Source organism: Scleropages formosus, chromosome 1, assembly GCF_900964775.1.
Source record: "Scleropages formosus chromosome 1, fSclFor1.1, whole genome shotgun sequence".
Lineage (NCBI taxonomy): Eukaryota > Metazoa > Chordata > Actinopteri > Osteoglossiformes > Osteoglossidae > Scleropages > Scleropages formosus.
Genome location: NC_041806.1, coordinates 9,455,517 through 9,472,575, shown reverse-complemented (window position 1 = coordinate 9,472,575; position 17,059 = coordinate 9,455,517). Strand labels below are relative to the sequence as shown.

The 17,059-nt window shown below is 45.9% G+C and overlaps 1 protein-coding gene across 1 annotated transcript in view; it reads left to right on the top strand.

The window, feature by feature from the left end:
- Positions 1-17,059, top strand: part of cacna1fb (calcium channel, voltage-dependent, L type, alpha 1F subunit) — a 37,596-nt gene that overhangs the window by 8,052 nt on the left and 12,485 nt on the right. The window contains exons 4-28 of the mRNA XM_018752846.2: positions 2,697-2,836; positions 3,421-3,563; positions 4,368-4,520; positions 4,787-4,983; positions 5,070-5,173; positions 5,258-5,409; positions 5,609-5,683; positions 6,082-6,163; positions 6,491-6,517; positions 6,681-6,841; positions 6,921-7,146; positions 7,344-7,551; positions 7,715-7,835; positions 7,974-8,049; positions 8,209-8,251; positions 8,370-8,424; positions 8,560-8,662; positions 8,982-9,111; positions 10,100-10,159; positions 10,441-10,547; positions 11,375-11,462; positions 11,995-12,102; positions 12,504-12,556; positions 12,775-12,921; positions 13,444-13,645. Coding sequence (XP_018608362.2) covers positions 2,697-2,836; positions 3,421-3,563; positions 4,368-4,520; positions 4,787-4,983; positions 5,070-5,173; positions 5,258-5,409; positions 5,609-5,683; positions 6,082-6,163; positions 6,491-6,517; positions 6,681-6,841; positions 6,921-7,146; positions 7,344-7,551; positions 7,715-7,835; positions 7,974-8,049; positions 8,209-8,251; positions 8,370-8,424; positions 8,560-8,662; positions 8,982-9,111; positions 10,100-10,159; positions 10,441-10,547; positions 11,375-11,462; positions 11,995-12,102; positions 12,504-12,556; positions 12,775-12,921; positions 13,444-13,645 — 2,961 coding nt within the window. The remainder of the gene's footprint in view (positions 1-2,696; positions 2,837-3,420; positions 3,564-4,367; positions 4,521-4,786; positions 4,984-5,069; positions 5,174-5,257; positions 5,410-5,608; positions 5,684-6,081; positions 6,164-6,490; positions 6,518-6,680; positions 6,842-6,920; positions 7,147-7,343; positions 7,552-7,714; positions 7,836-7,973; positions 8,050-8,208; positions 8,252-8,369; positions 8,425-8,559; positions 8,663-8,981; positions 9,112-10,099; positions 10,160-10,440; positions 10,548-11,374; positions 11,463-11,994; positions 12,103-12,503; positions 12,557-12,774; positions 12,922-13,443; positions 13,646-17,059) is intronic.

Below are 17,059 nucleotides of genomic sequence, written 5' to 3'. Positions count from 1 at the left end.
GTCCTGATAAGCAGCTTACCCCCCTCTTCTCCCCCCCCTCCCACACACACACACACACACACACACACACACACACACACACACACACACAGAATCTGTCTGCCTCATTTTCTCTACTCTGTTTTTTGTTCCCCTCCCCCTCCTTCACTTTCCCTCTCCCAGGACAGAGGGTTTGCGCTCAAAGGTAGAATAGTGAGTTCAGGTACACAGGGGGGAGAGGCAGTTTATGAGTCAATACGGTTGTTTGTGGGCATGCTTGTGTTTCTGACTGAATGCGTCAACATCAATCGTTGCACCTGTGCCTTTCTTTTCACTTTTCCAGGTTTTAATATCCCGCATGATTTCATTCGTTTATTATCTGCTGCTTAGCTGACGCCTTCATTCAAAGGCAACTCGCGACGCTAGATACGCGTCCACGCAACTGCCTACGATCATTTACTGCTTTCGTACAGCAGAGCGATGAAACGCGTGCTCCGAGGGCAACTGAAAGTCACAAATTCACAGGAAACACATCTTTGGACTGTGAGAGGAAACTGGAGCACCTGGAGGGAATATGCAATCTCAGCGTAGACTGAGGAGGATTTGAACCCACGTCCCAGGAGCTGTGAGGCACCAGCAATTTAATCCGACTTAATATGCCTATTTAGTAATATATTTTCTAATAAACCATAAACCGTTGACCTGCAGAACATAGATGTTTTCACATTGTGAAATTATGAATTATACTATAATATCAATAATAATAATAATAATAATAATAATAATAATAATAATAATGTCCACCTCTATTTTGTCTGTTTTTGAGATATATGAAATGATTTGTGTATAAATATTTTGCATGCTATTTCACACACAATATTGTTTTTCTATTGTTAAAATCTCTATCTGTCAAAGTACAACATAGTACTGAATCCAGGAAGGACTGATTGCTTTAAAAATAACTTTTGTGATTTTTTAAAAAATTTAATTACCATCGACTGAAGCATAAAATTGAACACGAAACAAAACGTGTTCAGGTTTCTGTGCTGGCATTATATCAGTACTCTGAATGATCTTGATGATTTGGAGTTCTGTTCAAATTCCCATTTACCTTTTCTATCTGCAATAAAGCTGTTGTATTTTATCTTTTTCCTGTGGATATTTGTGTACACAGTTTTGCAGGTACCTCAGGTGTGCGATGCTGTGTCAACCTAGACAAAACTGTGGTGTAAGAAGACAGATTGATAATCCTGCGAAATTTTTTAAATTCATTTCACCTATTCTGGCTACGGGGGGGTGCGGTGGCAAAGTGGGTTTGACCAGGTCCTGCTCTCCGGTGGGTCTGGGGTTCGAGTCCCGCTTGGGGTGCCTTGCAATGGAGTGGTGTCCTGTCCTGGGTGTGTCCTCTCCAGCCTTACACCCTGTGCTGTCGGGTTTGGCTCCGGCTCCCCGCAACCCTGCATGGGGCAAGCAGTTTCAGATGGTGCGTATGTGTGTATTCTGGCTACAGAAAGACAGGATCCTCATGCATTTCTGTACAGTGCATCCTTTCCAACTTTGCTCAGTGAAAGGGAAGTCAGATTTACAAATGATTGTAAATGTAACTTCTTATAGTTTGCTTCTAATTTAAATATCTATCTTCTTTATGGTTTCATGTGGCTGACTGTGGAAATGAGTTGGCTGCATAGTAGGGCAGCTGGTAGTGTAGTAGTTAGCGCTGCTACCTTTGCACCTAAAGGTTGCAGGTTTGAGCCTCACATCCAGCTGTAGTACCCCTGAACAAGGTACTTACCCTAAATTGCTCCAGTAAAATTACCCAGCCATATAAAGGGGTATATAATTGTAAGTTGCTTTGAAGAAAAGCATCAGCTAAATGAATAAATGTGAGTGCATGGGCAGAACTGAATTATCAGACATCATGGATTCAAAAAGCAGTTTGCGGAAGAGCAGTTTACGGCTCCTTTACAGCCAGTGCAGAAGAGTAGAGTAAATTCAAAAAGGCTGAAAACAGGAATGAGTAAAATAAACCCAACCAGGTCCATCACTGTGTCCTTCTTCAGGGAGTGTGATCTCTCATAGTCTCAGACCAGCTGCCTTATGCAAGGTCTTTGTTGGGTTCTTAGAGACACAAGGTCATTCTCTGTGAGAGGTGGCATGAGGCAGGCATTGGATAGCTGTCCACCATGAAGAACTGCCCTGCCCTTTGCCATAGTTCTATCTCCTACCAGCTTACATGTGAATGCTATGTAATGTATTTTTTTACAGAGTGGTGCTGTGCATTTCCACTAAATACACACACCCTGGCTGAAGCCGCTTTTCCCGTGGCAAATCGGAGCGTAACCCAGCAACACAGGGCCCAGGGCTGGGGGGTGGAAGGGGACACACCCAGGACAGGATGCTAGTCCGTCACAAGACACCCCAAGCGGGACTCGAACCCCGGACCCACCGAAGAGCAGGACCCGGCCAAACCCGCTGCACCACCACGCCCCCTTATTTCCCCTAACTATTGAAACGTATATAAATATTAGCATAAGTAGTAATATTTCACACTCAGTCAAAAATTGCATTTGGAACATTGGAAACCAGTGTCATTGCAGTCATTTTAGTCAAGTGTTCAAGAAAGAAAACCCTACATAAATTTACAGTAGATTCATGAGGATGAATAGATTGATGGATGCAGACAGACAGATGATGTCACCCAATCTGTCTTTGTGCAGGAACAAGTGGAGTACGTGTTTCTCATCATCTTCACAGTCGAGACCTTCCTGAAGATCCTGGCGTATGGACTGGTCATGCATCCCAGCTCTTACATTCGCAATGGATGGAACCTTCTGGACTTTGTCATTGTCATTGTTGGGTACTCCGATTCTCTCTTATGCTTTCTGTGCTCCCCTCTTTTTTCACTTTGCTTTACATTGTTTTTTTTTACTCCCCCTGTCCATTTGCTCCTCTGTTTGACCCTTGGCCCTATTTCTCCGCCCCTCCCCTTTTTGTTTTATCCTCTTTTCCTCCCTCTTTCCTTCCTCTGTTTTCTCTCTTTTGCTCTCTTTCTGAGGGATTATCTGGCCCGATCTGACTGTCTGTATGTCAGAGGAGCAAATCGCTCTCTTTCTGTTTGTCTCTCTCATACTTACACTGTGTGTGTGTGTGTGTGTGTGTGTGTGCGCGTGCGTGCGTGCATATGCGCATGTGTGTGTCTGCGGAGGGTATAAGCAAATGCGCTTTCCCTGTTTGTTTTTATTAATCTGATTCAGACAGACTTGGCTTGTCCATCAGGTCTACACTAGGCTCCCAGTGGGATTTCATCCCTTGAGCACTGATTTTGAATCCTTTAAAAAAAAAAAATCTATGCACGAGCAGAACTCGGCCTGTTTCCACTGTAAGGTTCAGTTCAAAGAAAACTCAACTTGCTGGACGCTGACAGGTGTGTGTGTGCTGCAGGCTGTTCAGTGTAGTCCTGGAGACGGTGACCCACAAGCCCGGGGAGGCCCATCACATGGCAGGGAAGCCAGGAGGGCTCGATGTGAAGGCACTGCGGGCCTTCAGGGTTTTGAGGCCCTTGAGGCTGGTTTCAGGAGTACCCAGTAAGTGCCTTTGCTTCCCTGTTTACTGCACCCCAAGCCTAGACCATTCAATACACAGCAGTCCATAGAAAACCTCAATATCGTAGCTTAAAAGAAATTACTTTGTATTTTTTGCATGCCAGCTTCTCTTTTGACGGCAACATGTAGCGCAGCGATAAAGAACATAGACCTGCAATTAACATCCATCTGAATAATGGGTAAATTTATGAGTTGCTCAAGAAAAATGCCAGAGTTGTGCAATAATAATAATAATAATAATAATAAGTACAATGCAGATGTCCCATAATCTGAATGGTTTATTTATTTCATATTACTTGAGAGTAAATTTTCTGTTAAGGCTAAGATCATGGGAAAATATCCCAAAACACAGTAGTAATGGTATCGTGTGAACTTACAGTCCACTTTCACGTGAACGCATTATCTGAACATACGTCTGGTGTAGTGTGTTCAGGTGAAGAAATGAAACATGTCATGTCAGACAGAGCTGCATAATGAAGGCCATCTGTTTGCATGAGAAATTGTGCAAGAGTGCACATGCCAGAGTGCGTTAGTGTCCATTGTGTGGCTATAAATGCGGGTGTAATTTTGAGCGCAGTTGCGTCCGTGTTTTGGAAAAGTTTACACTCGCTCACGTAAGTGGTCGTGTGACCTTCTGTTTGTGGTAGTGTGAGATTAAACTATCGTGTTTTTATTCTCTGATTATAGTACAAGTACTTAGATTGTTTGTGAGCGTACTGTGTGGCAACTGGCCACGTGATGTGTTTACAGAACACGCACGTAAGAGAAATGTTGCGTCCCTCCCAGGCCTGCAGATCGTGTTGAACTCCATCATGAAGGCCATGGTCCCTCTGCTGCATATCGCCCTACTGGTGCTTTTTGTCATCATCATCTATGCCATCATCGGCCTGGAGCTTTTCATCGGAAGGATGCATAAGACCTGTTATTACACCAGCACAGGTCCCTGCAGCATTTGGGAGTTTGAGTTGTCCAGCCTCAGGATTCAGGCACTGAGTGGTTGAATACAGCCAAAGTGAAGTAGAGTCATCATATCTGGTTGATAACCGTATTAAAGGAGTAAGACACAAAGAAGCATTTTTGCTTAGAAATTGGTGAACATTAATTCTGTACTTTATGTGTACATATGATATTACTTAGAAATTTTTTTAAAAGCTGGTAATATTTGCAGATTTGTGAACATGTGTCCCAAACGGTTTATCCCGCAGACTTATTTGTAGAGGACGATCCAGTGCCCTGTGCTTTTGCTGGACACGGTCGCCAGTGTATGATCAACGGCTCTGAGTGCAGGGGCAAATGGGAGGGCCCCAACGGAGGCATAACTAATTTCGACAACTTCTTCTTCGCCATGCTGACTGTCTTTCAGTGCATCACCATGGAGGGCTGGACCGACGTGCTCTACTGGGTAAAGAAAGGCGCTCTGTCAATGAACAGCACGGTGCTGTGTAAGTTGGCGTCATTACCTCATCGTCCTTCTCTTTCTTCCTGCAGATGAATGACGCTATAGGGTTTGAGTTGCCCTGGGTCTACTTTGTCAGCCTGGTCATTTTTGGTTCTTTCTTCGTCCTCAACCTTGTGTTGGGTGTCTTGAGCGGGTAAGTAATATGAGGTTTGTGTGTTTGTATGTGTGCACGTGTGCACATGTTTGTGCGTGTACTTATGTTCTGTGATACATACAGGGAGTTCTCTAAGGAGAGGGAGAAGGCAAAGGCACGTGGGGACTTCCAGAAGTTGCGTGAAAAGCAGCAGATGGAGGAGGACCTGTGCGGCTACATGGACTGGATCACGCAGGCAGAGGACATAGATGAAGAAGATGAGGACGGCAACAGACGTGAGCAGCAGGCCTTGCTGGGGGTGTGGGACAAGCCAAGGGGCGCACTGAACACTGGAACACAGGGGAACATTGAGCATCAGCATACAGACACATATAATCCTCTTCCATTGCTCTTGCGATTGCTTACGGTCAAGATGTGTGTCAAAATGTTGCTGTTGCTCCTGCGCCATTCCAAAATCAAAGCCTACTCTTTCAGACGTCACTCTGGGTGACCTGGCTGACAAGAAGAGGGGAAAATTTGGCTGGTTCAGTCATTCCAGCGAAACACACGGTATGTCCTTTTCCTATCTTGTCCTGTCCCACCCGCACCCCACCGTCTGTTTGCTTTCGTCCTCATGGTCTCACTCTGGTCATCTCCGTTAGAGAAATTTTTCATCTGTTCGCTACAGCCGACCTTCTTCAAGACTGTACGTTGCTGTGTGGTAATGCCGCTGGTTTCACAGCTTCAGCACTCATCTTTCCATTCCTGGGACTGGGCATACTCTTTAGTGTTTAAGTGGGTAGTCACTGTTCCTAAAGAACTTTGTCCCTTCACGTGTCAGTTGACAATTTGGTTGCAGTTCCTCCTTTCAAAAGGTGGAAATGTTTGTGTCCATCTCTACATCGCTGTAAAGAATGTTGCTGTTAGACTGGGATCTGTGCATGCTTCTCAGTGTGTTTCTCCCTCAGCAAGCCTCCCCGCCAGCGAGACGGCTTCTGAGACCACAGAGAACATTGAGGAGGAGCACACGGACTGCTGCGCTTCCTGCTGGTACTCCTACATGTCTCCTAGGGCACACGCTGTACTAGTTCTCCCATCTCTTACTGAGCCTCCCCCTACTGATGCTCCAATCTCCTGCTGTACATCCCATCACCATCCTTCCATCTTCTACTGCACCTTCCCATGCTAGTCCAACTTCATACTTCAAATTCCTGCAGTTCCTCCTGATCCCATCTATTGCTGCGTATTCTTGTTCCCTGTAGTGCAGCCCTAAAATATAACTTATTCTCCAGTTTACGCTCTGTAATACATATAATGAGTGCTTGAACATTATTGTTTAAATGATGCTCTCAATGTTTGTTTCTTTGCCAATTTTAGTGCTAAGATCATGAAAAACCGTCTATGGTGAGTATACAGAGTATTCATTGCGCAAAACTTAAGGTGTTCCTTTTTTAATTCCCAAAGGAGAAGCCTCTGGTTTCTAAAACAGAATGAAGGATAAGGTTTTGCTTGTTCGCATGGCAACTGCTAAAGCTTTGTATGGCTGTACCTCCTCTTTCTGTACCAGTCGGACGCTGCGCCGTTGGAACCGCGCATGTCGCCGGAACTGTCGGGTCGCTGTGAAGTCCGTTACCTTCTACTGGCTTGTGCTGCTCCTCGTGTTCCTCAACACCGTCACCAGTGCCTCTGAGCACTACAACCAGCCTGACTGGCTCACACAAGTCCAGGGTATGTACCCTGCCTTCTGCTTCCCTCTTAGGTCGTCCTCATCTGCACCTCTCAACTCCTGCTCTCTTGCTCCCTTCAGACATTGCCAACAAAGTGCTCCTGTCACTGTTCACTGTGGAGATGCTGCTGAAGATGTATAGTCTGGGGCTTCAGGGCTACTTTGTGGCATTCTTCAACCGCTTCGACTGCTTTGTGGTATGTGGCGGCATCATGGAGACTATCCTGGTTGAAATGGAGATCATGCCTCCGCTGGGTATCTCTGTGCTACGTTGCGTCCGCCTGCTAAGGATCTTCAAAGTCACACGGTAATGAGAATCTTGAGCTCTGCCATTACTTCCACTGCTGTTGTGGCTTGGATGTGTTGTTTGGATCTTCAGTGTCACTGTGCAGACGCTACACCATAGAGCTTTGCTCAAGAGCATGTCGTCAAGCACTGAGTAAGGGAACACGCGTAGTCTTAGGTGAGGCGGCTGTATAATTTGGATGCATCTCTCCTTCCTAGACACTGGAACGCTCTGTCCAACCTGGTGGCCTCTCTCCTCAACTCCATGAAGTCTATTGCCTCCCTGTTGCTCCTGCTTTTCCTCTTCCTCATCATCTTTGCCCTGCTGGGTATGCAGCTCTTTGGTGGGAAGTTTAACTTTGACGAGGCTCAAACCAAGCGGAGCACCTTCGACGCTTTCCCTCAGGCCCTGCTCACATGCTTCCAGGTATCAGAAGACAGTTCTTTTCTCTGGCATCTTTACTCAAGCATCTTCTCATGAAATCTTCTTAGGAAATGTCAGTATTGAACCACATGTATGCACTACTTCAATCCTCTTCATTTGGTCCTCTCCATCTGGGTAGAACACACAAAGGCCTCTCTTTCTTTAGATCCTAACCGGTGAGGACTGGAATGTAGTAATGTATGATGGGATCATGGCATATGGAGGCCCATACTTCCCTGGGATGATAGTCTGCATATACTTTGTCATTCTCTTCATCTGTGGTAACTGTATCCTTTGAGCTGACATGTACATGACAGTCCGCTCTGCCTTTATTTAATAGCTTCCAGTCAGTTCCCGAAGAATTTTATTTTGTCTTCTCTTCTGTTGATGCTGCCTGTTATTCCTTAACTTGCACTGTTAATCAGATATCCTGCTGAATGTCTTCTTGGCCATCGCTGTGGACAATCTGGCTGGTGGAGATGGTGATGACAACAAAAAAGAGTAAGGAGAGAGCATAAAAGAAGTGTATAAACAGGGAACGAGGGCAAACAAGCTGCCCACTGAGGTCCATTTAACACTAATTTGACACTTTTGGGCACATGCAATACTTTTAGAAGCTCTCTTTCTGTTGGCTAAAAACTTATTGGCTTTCTCTTGCAGAGAAAAGAAAGACGGGGAAGGAACGGAGAGTGAAGAAACAAAGGTATGCCTATCGAGCAGTGGTGTTTTATCAGATTTCTTACTTGTCTCCCATTAAATTTCACCATGATTACTGATATCTCTCTTAAACTGACCTTATTTTCTTGCTTCCTGCTGTGGAGGTCGATATGGATGAATATGAAGAAGAGGAGGAACCAGAAGAGGGTGAAGAAGGAGGTTAGAGCACTCTCTTTTATAATGATGCTTCTACAGTATGTTGGATTTCAAAGTCATTTAAAGTTATAAAATTTAGGCAAATTAAAATATTCAGTGTCCAACTTTCTGCACTTTCCTGTTTGCCCTTGTCAGAAGAAGGAAGGGTCCAGATAAACGTGGCTGACTTCACCCCACCCAAAGAGAAAGTTCTCCCAATTCCTGAAGGGAGCGCCTTTTTCTGTCTCAGCAAAACCAACCCGTGAGTTAAGTGGTCCGGACACAATACACAACTTCTAGTACTTGATGTGCATAGCACAAGTGGATTATTTTGCACTCACATCATAAATGGCGATGTTGTACACTCACTTACGCTGCTCTGCACTTTACCTGCTTACTCTGCAAACATACTGTACATTGGAGTGTTGTGCACAGAAACCTCTTACTTTGTACGCTACTGTGGTTCTTCTACTCACACCGTTGTTTTTACACGTCCGTCTCTTATGTACAAACTAGCTCAGGATAGATAGAGGGCAGTGTGTGACTCAGAATGTGTAACGATGTTACTGTGTCTCTTAAAGGATAAGAGTGGGCTGTCACACACTGATCCATCACCACATCTTCACGAACCTCATCCTGGTCTTCATCATCCTCAGCAGTATTTCGTTGGCTGCAGAAGATCCAATCAGGGCACACTCTTTCAGGAACCAAGTAAGGCACAAGGAGCTACGCATCCTGTTTTCCCTAACATTTGCGGGACTGCACTGGAGTCGGGCACAAGGTTATGACAGCTCTCTGCGGGTTGGATGCATTAACCACAGTTAACGTGTAGGAAGATCGAAAGTCAGGTTACCAGAGCTCATGGCTAGAACCTGCTGCAGTCACCAGACTTTTGAAAGTCTGGACTGTGGCATGGTGGCACAGCGAGTAGCACTGCTGTCTCACAGCGCCTGGGTGGTGTGAGAGAATGTGGGTTTGATCCCTGCTCAGTCTGTGAGGAGTTTGCATGTTCCCCCCTTGTCTACATGGGTTTCTGCCAGGTGCTCTGGTTTCCTCCCACAGGCCAAAGACATGCTGTTCAGGTTCCACCATAGTGTGTGAGTGACCAGTGTGATCCACTGATGTATGGCTGAGTGACCCATTGTAAGTAATGTATCTAGTAGTGTAAGTCACCTTGGTGAATAAGGTGTGTGGGCTGATAACACTACATAGAGTTCATTGGAAGTTGCTTTGGAGAAAAGTGTCTGCTAAATAAATAAATGTAAAAATACATTGAGGTTTATCATCATTTCTGCACGGTGAATCTTGGAACCGGATGTGCCGTGTAGGGCCATATTGTGGACAATGTCATTATGTCAGTCAGTAAAGTAAGCTAGCAAGATGCTTTTCCAGCTGTTTCCCTGCTGCGCCTGAAAAGAACGTTCTAGACAGCAGAGTGAGAGTGCCCCATCCCAGGACTCTTTGTGTGGCTTTATTCAGCGTTGACGGTTGCAAGGCTGCCACAGAGGCAGATCCCACGGTGCATGACACCTATTTAGGTCAACAGCTGTCCCGATTGCACATTTGCTGGACATGCCAATTAGGGGCAGTTGAAGCATCGCCGTCCCACACCATGCAATCACAGAGAGCAAAGTCCCAGTTTAAGCGTACCAGACGGTGGCGAATCCTGCCTACAGTTAACCCCTGTGTCACCCCCTAGGTCTTGGGCTACGCTGACTATGCGTTTACATCCATATTCACAGTGGAAATCCTCCTGAAGGTATTGTATTCTAATATGGCTTTCTGGAAACAACCATCTTTTTCAATACTGGTGGAAATATCAGTGCCTAATGTTATGGAGATATGGGAGAACCTGTGAAAACCAGCATAGAACATAGAATTGAATAATTTAGTCTTTTCTTTTATGGGGCATCCTTTAAATGACAGAAAGGACAAGCCTGCACCTTTCATAATTCAAGCATTTATTACTACTAGTCTACATGATCCAGAGGCTGACCACTGCCCCTCTACCTGTGCCTCTTGTCCTCTCCTTCCATCCAGATGACTGTACATGGTGCGTTCCTACACCAGGGCTCTTTCTGCAGGAACTGGTTCAACCTCCTGGACCTGCTGGTTGTCAGCGTGTCCCTGGTCTCCTTCTTCTTGCAGTGAGTTCCCCGGTGGACCGCTGTCTTACACCGGCACACTGCAGCGAAGCATCCTGAAGAGCACCGCCACAAAGCTGAGCTAGAGGACAGCATGTTTGTTGTTTGAATTGAGAGTCACGCATAATGTGCCGTTAATATTTCCCTGGAATTTGGTAGAATTTCCATTCCTAGAAATATGGTAGAGATGTTCATTTTAAAAACCAAATATATTCTCCTTTGTAGTTACTGTGACCTCTGGTGGACAAAGGGATCTGATGCAGAAAAATCCCTCCCGCCGACCGTGACATGATCTCATAATGCCATTTTTCTTCACATTAGAAGCCTGCGGAACATTATGTTTTTGCAATATTAAATGGAGCATTGACATGCAAAGCAGTAGGACAAATCGCAGGAAAAAAACGTAACAGCGATCTTAAGCAAAGATATTAGATGAACTGAAAATGTAATTGTATTTATTTATTACCCACATTTCTCATCTGCTAGATAGAATTTATTTTGGTATTTATTATTCAGGTAGTTCAGTGGAAGTAATTTCTCGCCAAATCTTTCTTTAAAATAAAATTACACTTTAATAAAACATGCCCAGAATTTACCGGGACAGATATACCATAATAAGAAAATTATTGATTTTGCTTTGAATTGCAAATTTTGTGTTGGAGTGAATGCTAATTTTATTGACCAGACATTTAAAATGTGTACCAGAGGCAGCATGTGATTCAGCGCTGTTGTATAATTCATTTCAGTTGTAATTTGATGATGCAGCCTTTGCCCAGCCCTCCCTCTCTCTCTCTCTCTCTCTCTCTCTCTCTCTCTCACCCCTCCCCCAGCTCAAGCGCCATCTCTGTAGTGAAGATCCTCAGGGTACTGCGAGTGCTCAGGCCTCTGCGAGCCATTAACAGAGCCAAGGGACTCAAGGTGTGTGTGTGTGCCAGTGTCTGCACGTGAGGTGGTCTGTGTGTGTGTATACTCGATTAAATCCAAACTGCTTTTTAGGATAATACAGGGATGACATGTTACGGCACATGACACAAAAGTGGTAAAACTGAAAAACAATGAAGCATGTCATGATTCATGTGTGAAATATAAAATGTTTATAATGATCTGCCTGGCTATGAATAGTATGAATTTTATATACAGATAAATAAATAAATAATTAATATAGAATATAGCATTTGGCTAATAGCAACTGGTAACGTAGTAGTTAGAGCTGCTGCCTTTTTGACCCAAAAGTTGCAGGTTTGAATCCCACCTCTAGCTGTATAAATGAATAAATAATTGTAATTACCTTAACACTGTAAGTCCCTTTGGAGAAAAGTGTCAGCCAACTGAATAAACATATATTATATATATACACATTTATGTATGTATGCATACATGTATGTGTAGAACCATGTATACGTCTCCTGTTCCAGCCATGCCTCACAGCTGTTTGTCTCTGTATTGGCAGCATGTGGTGCAGTGTGTTTTTGTGGCCATCAGGACCATCGGGAACATCATGATCGTTACCACACTACTGCAGTTCATGTTTGCTTGCATCGGAGTGCAGCTTTTCAAGGTAATCTGCCTGCTGCCGTTGTTAAGTGACAGGGTAGGGTGTCCATCTTGTGCTTTGTGGAAACAGTCACTCGATTGCGGATGCTGGACCCTAGTACTGCACATAACTTACCCTGTTAAAAGGCTGGTAAAGCACGGATTGTCCTCCGAATACCGCATCATGTTGTGTTGCTGCTCTACTACATTGTACTTCAGTAACTGATACACTGGGTAGTTGCTGTGTGCCACTGAACACATAAATTCATGGGGCAAATGGTAGGATTGTGGGTATCATGCTGTAACTACAGGTGTGTTTGGCTTTTTCCTGAATAAATATGAATTTCTTATCTGCCACTGAAGCAGTTCCCCTACTTTTGTTGGGTGCATGTTTGTGCTGCCATGTATGAGTTTTTTCTCTTTCAGGGCAAATTTTACAGATGCAACGATGAAGCAAAGTACACTCCGGAGCAGTGCAAGTGAGTTGCTCGCAGTCTTCTCGCTCCTCCTTGCACTACCTCCTTAGGCACTCGAAGGGGCGTTCCACAGAGCGGCAGCACATTACTTCAGAGGAAAACACTGGGGCTCATAACACCGCACTAGGGCACAGTGACCCCCATCTCCTCCCAGCCACTGACACAGTTGGGGTTTGGGCGCTATGTGGTTGTGCTCTGCCTGACACCTGTGTGTCTCACAGGGGCACCTTTGTTGTGTATAAGGATGGGGATGTGACCCAGCCAATGGTTAAGGACAGAGTGTGGCACAACAGTGACTTCAACTTCGATAACGTGCTGATGGGCATGATGGCTCTCTTCACCGTGTCCACCTTCGAGGGCTGGCCCGCGTGAGCACCTGACCTTAATATGTGCAGTTGTGTGTGTGTGTGTGTGTGTGTGTGTGTGTGTGCATGCACTCATATTTTAATAATCTCCATGGGGCATTTTTGAGAAGGATATCCATAAGAATAGATGTAGAATAGAAAATAGAAATAGAAAATAGGATAGAATAGAATAGAAAACAATGTTTCCTGCATATTTGTAATAGTTTTCCTTCTATCTAAATTGAATTTTTTATAAATTTAAAATTTTATAAAGCACAAAAATGCATTTATCGCCAGCATTGAAAGTATGTATAGTATGTTTTTGCTTCTGTTACAGCAAATTTGAGGACCTGTAGCAAGAGTAACAGTGAAATCTCCACAGTGAGACTCTGTGTGTGTGTGTGTGTGTGTGTGTGTGTGTGTGTGTGTGTGTGTCTGGCCTTGAGATGGAAAGTTCTGGTGCTTTGGATTATGTGTGTCTAGCTGAACGTCAAGATCACAAATCGTCTTTTTAAATGAGCCCTTTTTCATTTCTTTCATTTTCAGGCTTTTGTACAAGGCAATCGATGCCAATGGTGAGAATAAAGGTCCCATCTACAACTACCGCGTGGAGATTTCTATTTTCTTCATCGTCTACATCATCATCATTGCCTTCTTCATGATGAACATCTTTGTGGGTTTTGTCATCATCACCTTCCGTGAGCAGGGAGAGCAGGAGTACAAGAACTGTGAGCTGGACAAAAACCAGGTTAGTTTTGGACTCAATATAGGCACAGCTCAGATGCGGAACCTAAAAATGCCAGTCACTTCCTTTATAACTCTGAAAAGCAGCAAATACTCTGCCTGACAACTCTTTAATATAAGGCTATAATTTTATAATAAGGCTTTAGGCTATAATTTTAATCTATCAGAATTAACTGAACATACAACACAAATTTTTTTTCAAAGTTCTTAGTTATGTTGATTTTTGCGTTAATTATGACTAGTTAAGATTTATTGATAAAAAAAAATACCACTAGTTCTTCTGGAGTGTTTTAGTTTGGTTTTTTTACAGTCATTGGAAGATACCCTGCCCGGAATAGGGTCACCGGGACCTACCCCTGGAACCAGGCCTGGGGGTAGTGTTCCTGGGCGAGCGTCTGGTGGCTGGGCAGCCCATGTAACCCAGATGAGCTCAGCCTGAAAAGGCAATGTGGGGGGCCATGTGGGCCCACCACCCGCAAGGTCCAACATGGGGGATGGGTGCAATGCCTTCAGGCAGCAGGAGGGGGCAGGGTGGCACATGGCGTCATGGACCCTCGCAGCAGAAACTGGCACGTGGAATGTCACCTCACTGGGGGGAAACGAGCTGGAACTGGTGCAGGAGGTTGAGCGATACCAACTAGATATAGTTGGGCTCACCTCCACTCACAGTGTTGCCTTATGAACTAAACTCCTCGATAGGGGGTGGTCTCTCTTCTGCTCAGGCGCCAGGTGGGTGTGGGGATACTCACAAGCCCCTGGCTGGTTGCCGTATAGTTGGAGTTTGTCCCGGTGGACAAGAGAGTCGGCTCAATGCAACTTAAGGTCGCGGAGAGGAAAACTGTGACTATTGTGTGTGCTGAGTGGATGGGGTGCTGTACAGGACCCCACCTACAGACTCTATAGTCCTGCAAGGGGCCTTCAACGCCCATGTTAGCAATGACTGGGAAATCTGGAGGGGGGTGATTGGGAAGAACGGCTTGCCCAATGTAAACCCGAATGGTGAAATGTTACTGGACTTCTAGTGATGGTTTGTCCATAACAAACTCCATGTTTGAGCACAAGGATGCTCATAAGTGTACTTGGTACCAGAGCTCCTTGGGCTAAAGGTCAATGATTGACTTTGTAGTCATTTCATCTGACTTGAGGCCACATGTTCTGGACACTCAGGTGAAGAGAGGTGCTGAGCTGTCAACCGATCACCATCTGGCGGTGAGCTGATCCAGATGGCGGGGAAAACTGATGGACAGACCCGGTAGACCCAAGTGTGCTGGGAACGACTGTCGGAGGACCCTGTCAGAAATTATTTTAATTCCTACCTCCGTGAGAACTTCTCTCAGGTCCCAGAGGAGGTAGGGGACATGGAGTCTGAATGGACCCTGTTCAAAACTTCCATTGTGGAAGCAGCCAGGTGCAGCTGTGATCAAAAGCTTGTGGGTGCCAGTCACGGTGGCACTCCAAGAACCCGTTGATGAACACCAGTGGTGAGGGAAGCCATCAAGCTGAAGAAGGAGGCCTTTAGGACCTGGTTGGCTCTGAGGACTTCTGACTCAGCAGATAGGTACCGGCAGGCAATAAAGACGGCAGCAGCTGCAGTTGCAGAAGCAAAATCCGGAACGTGGGGCGAGTTTGGAGAGGCCATGGAAAATGACTTTGAGTCGGCCTCAAAGAGGTTCTGGAGAACCATCCGATGGCTCAGGAGGGGTCGGAGGAGCTTCGCTCAAGCTGTGCTCAGAAAAGCTGGAGAGACTCTGACCTCAAATGAAGACATTGTTGGGATGTGGAAGGAGCACTTTGAAGAATTCCTAAAGCTGAGAGATATGCTGCCATTACAAGAGTCAGGACGAGAGGCTTCTGGGGTATCAGAGTCCATTTCCCTGGTGGAAGTCACTGAGGTAGCTAGAAAGCTCTACAGTGGCAAAGCAGCGGGGGTGGATGAGATTCGCCTGGAACTGCTGAAGGCCCCAGATGTTGTAGGGCTGTCATGGCTGACGCACTTCTGCAATGTTGCATGGACGTTGGGGACAGTGCCTTTGGATTGGCAAACTGGGGTGGTGGTGCCTGTCTTTAAGAAAGGGGACCGGAGAGTATGTGTGCCAACGACTGGGGTGCCACACTTCTCAGCCTCCCTGGGAAGGTCTGTGCCAGGGTACTGGAAAGGATGCTCCGGCCGATAGCTGAACCTCGGATTGAAGAGGAACAACGCGGATTCTGTCCTGGCTGTGGAACAGTAGACCAGCTTTTCACCCTTTCACAGATAACTGAGGGGTCATGGGAGTTTGCTAATCCAGTCTACATGTGTTTTTTTGACTTAGAGAATGCCTAAGACCATGTTCCCAGACAAGTTCTGTGGGAGGTGCTTCGGGAGTATGGGATTCTCGTGCCACTATTCCGAGCCATTCGGTCTCTGTACATACGGAACGATTGCTGTGTTCGCATACTCAGTATTAAGTCAAACCCATTCAGTGTGGGTGTTGGACTCCACCAAGGTTGTGCCCTGTCTCCACTCCTGGTTGTGGTTTTCATGGACAGGATATCAAGGCACAGTCGAGGTCAGGAGGGCATTCTGTGCGGGAGTCGGAAGGTGACGTCTCTGCTTTTTGCAGATGATGTTGTCCTTTGGCACCGTCACATGGCTGCCTCCAGCACGCACTGGAACGGTTTGCAGCCAAGTGTGAAGCTGTTGGGATGAGGATCAGCACCTCAAAGTCTGAGTCCATGGTTCTCTCATGGAAAAGGATGCCATGTTCCCTTCGGGTAAGGGGAGAGAATTTGCCCCAGGTGGAGGAGTTTAAGTATCTTGGGGTCTTGTTCACAAGTGAGGGGAGAAGGGAGTGTGAAATCGGCTGCAGGCTGGGAGTTGCGGCAGCAGTAACGTGCTTGCTTTACCGGACTGTAGTTATGAAGAGGGAGCTGAGCCATACGGCAAAGCTCTCTATTTACCTATCGGTCTACATCCCTACCCTCACCTATGGTCATGCTCTCTGGATAATGACCGATAGAATAAGATTGCGGCTACAAGCGGCTAAAATGAGTTCTCTGTGCAGGGTGGTGGAACTCACTCTCCGTGACAGGGTGAGAAATTCGGCCATCCGGGAGGAACTCAAAGTAGAGCTGCTACTCCTCCGCATTGAGAGGAGCCAGTTGAGGTGGTTCAGGCATCTGGTAAGGATGCCCCCTGGGTGCCTCCCTTTGGAGTTATACCAGGCACGGCCAACTGGGACGAGGCCCCACGGTCAGCTCAGGACCTTCTGGAGAGAATATATCTCCCAATTGGCCTGGGAGCAGCTGGGGATCCCCCGGGTTGAGCTGGAGGAAGTTGCAAGGGCTCATGGACGTCTGGGCTTCTCTGCTCTCCCTATTGCCACCACGACCATTGCTGGACAAGCGGTCTGGAAAATGGATGGATGGATGAATGGTT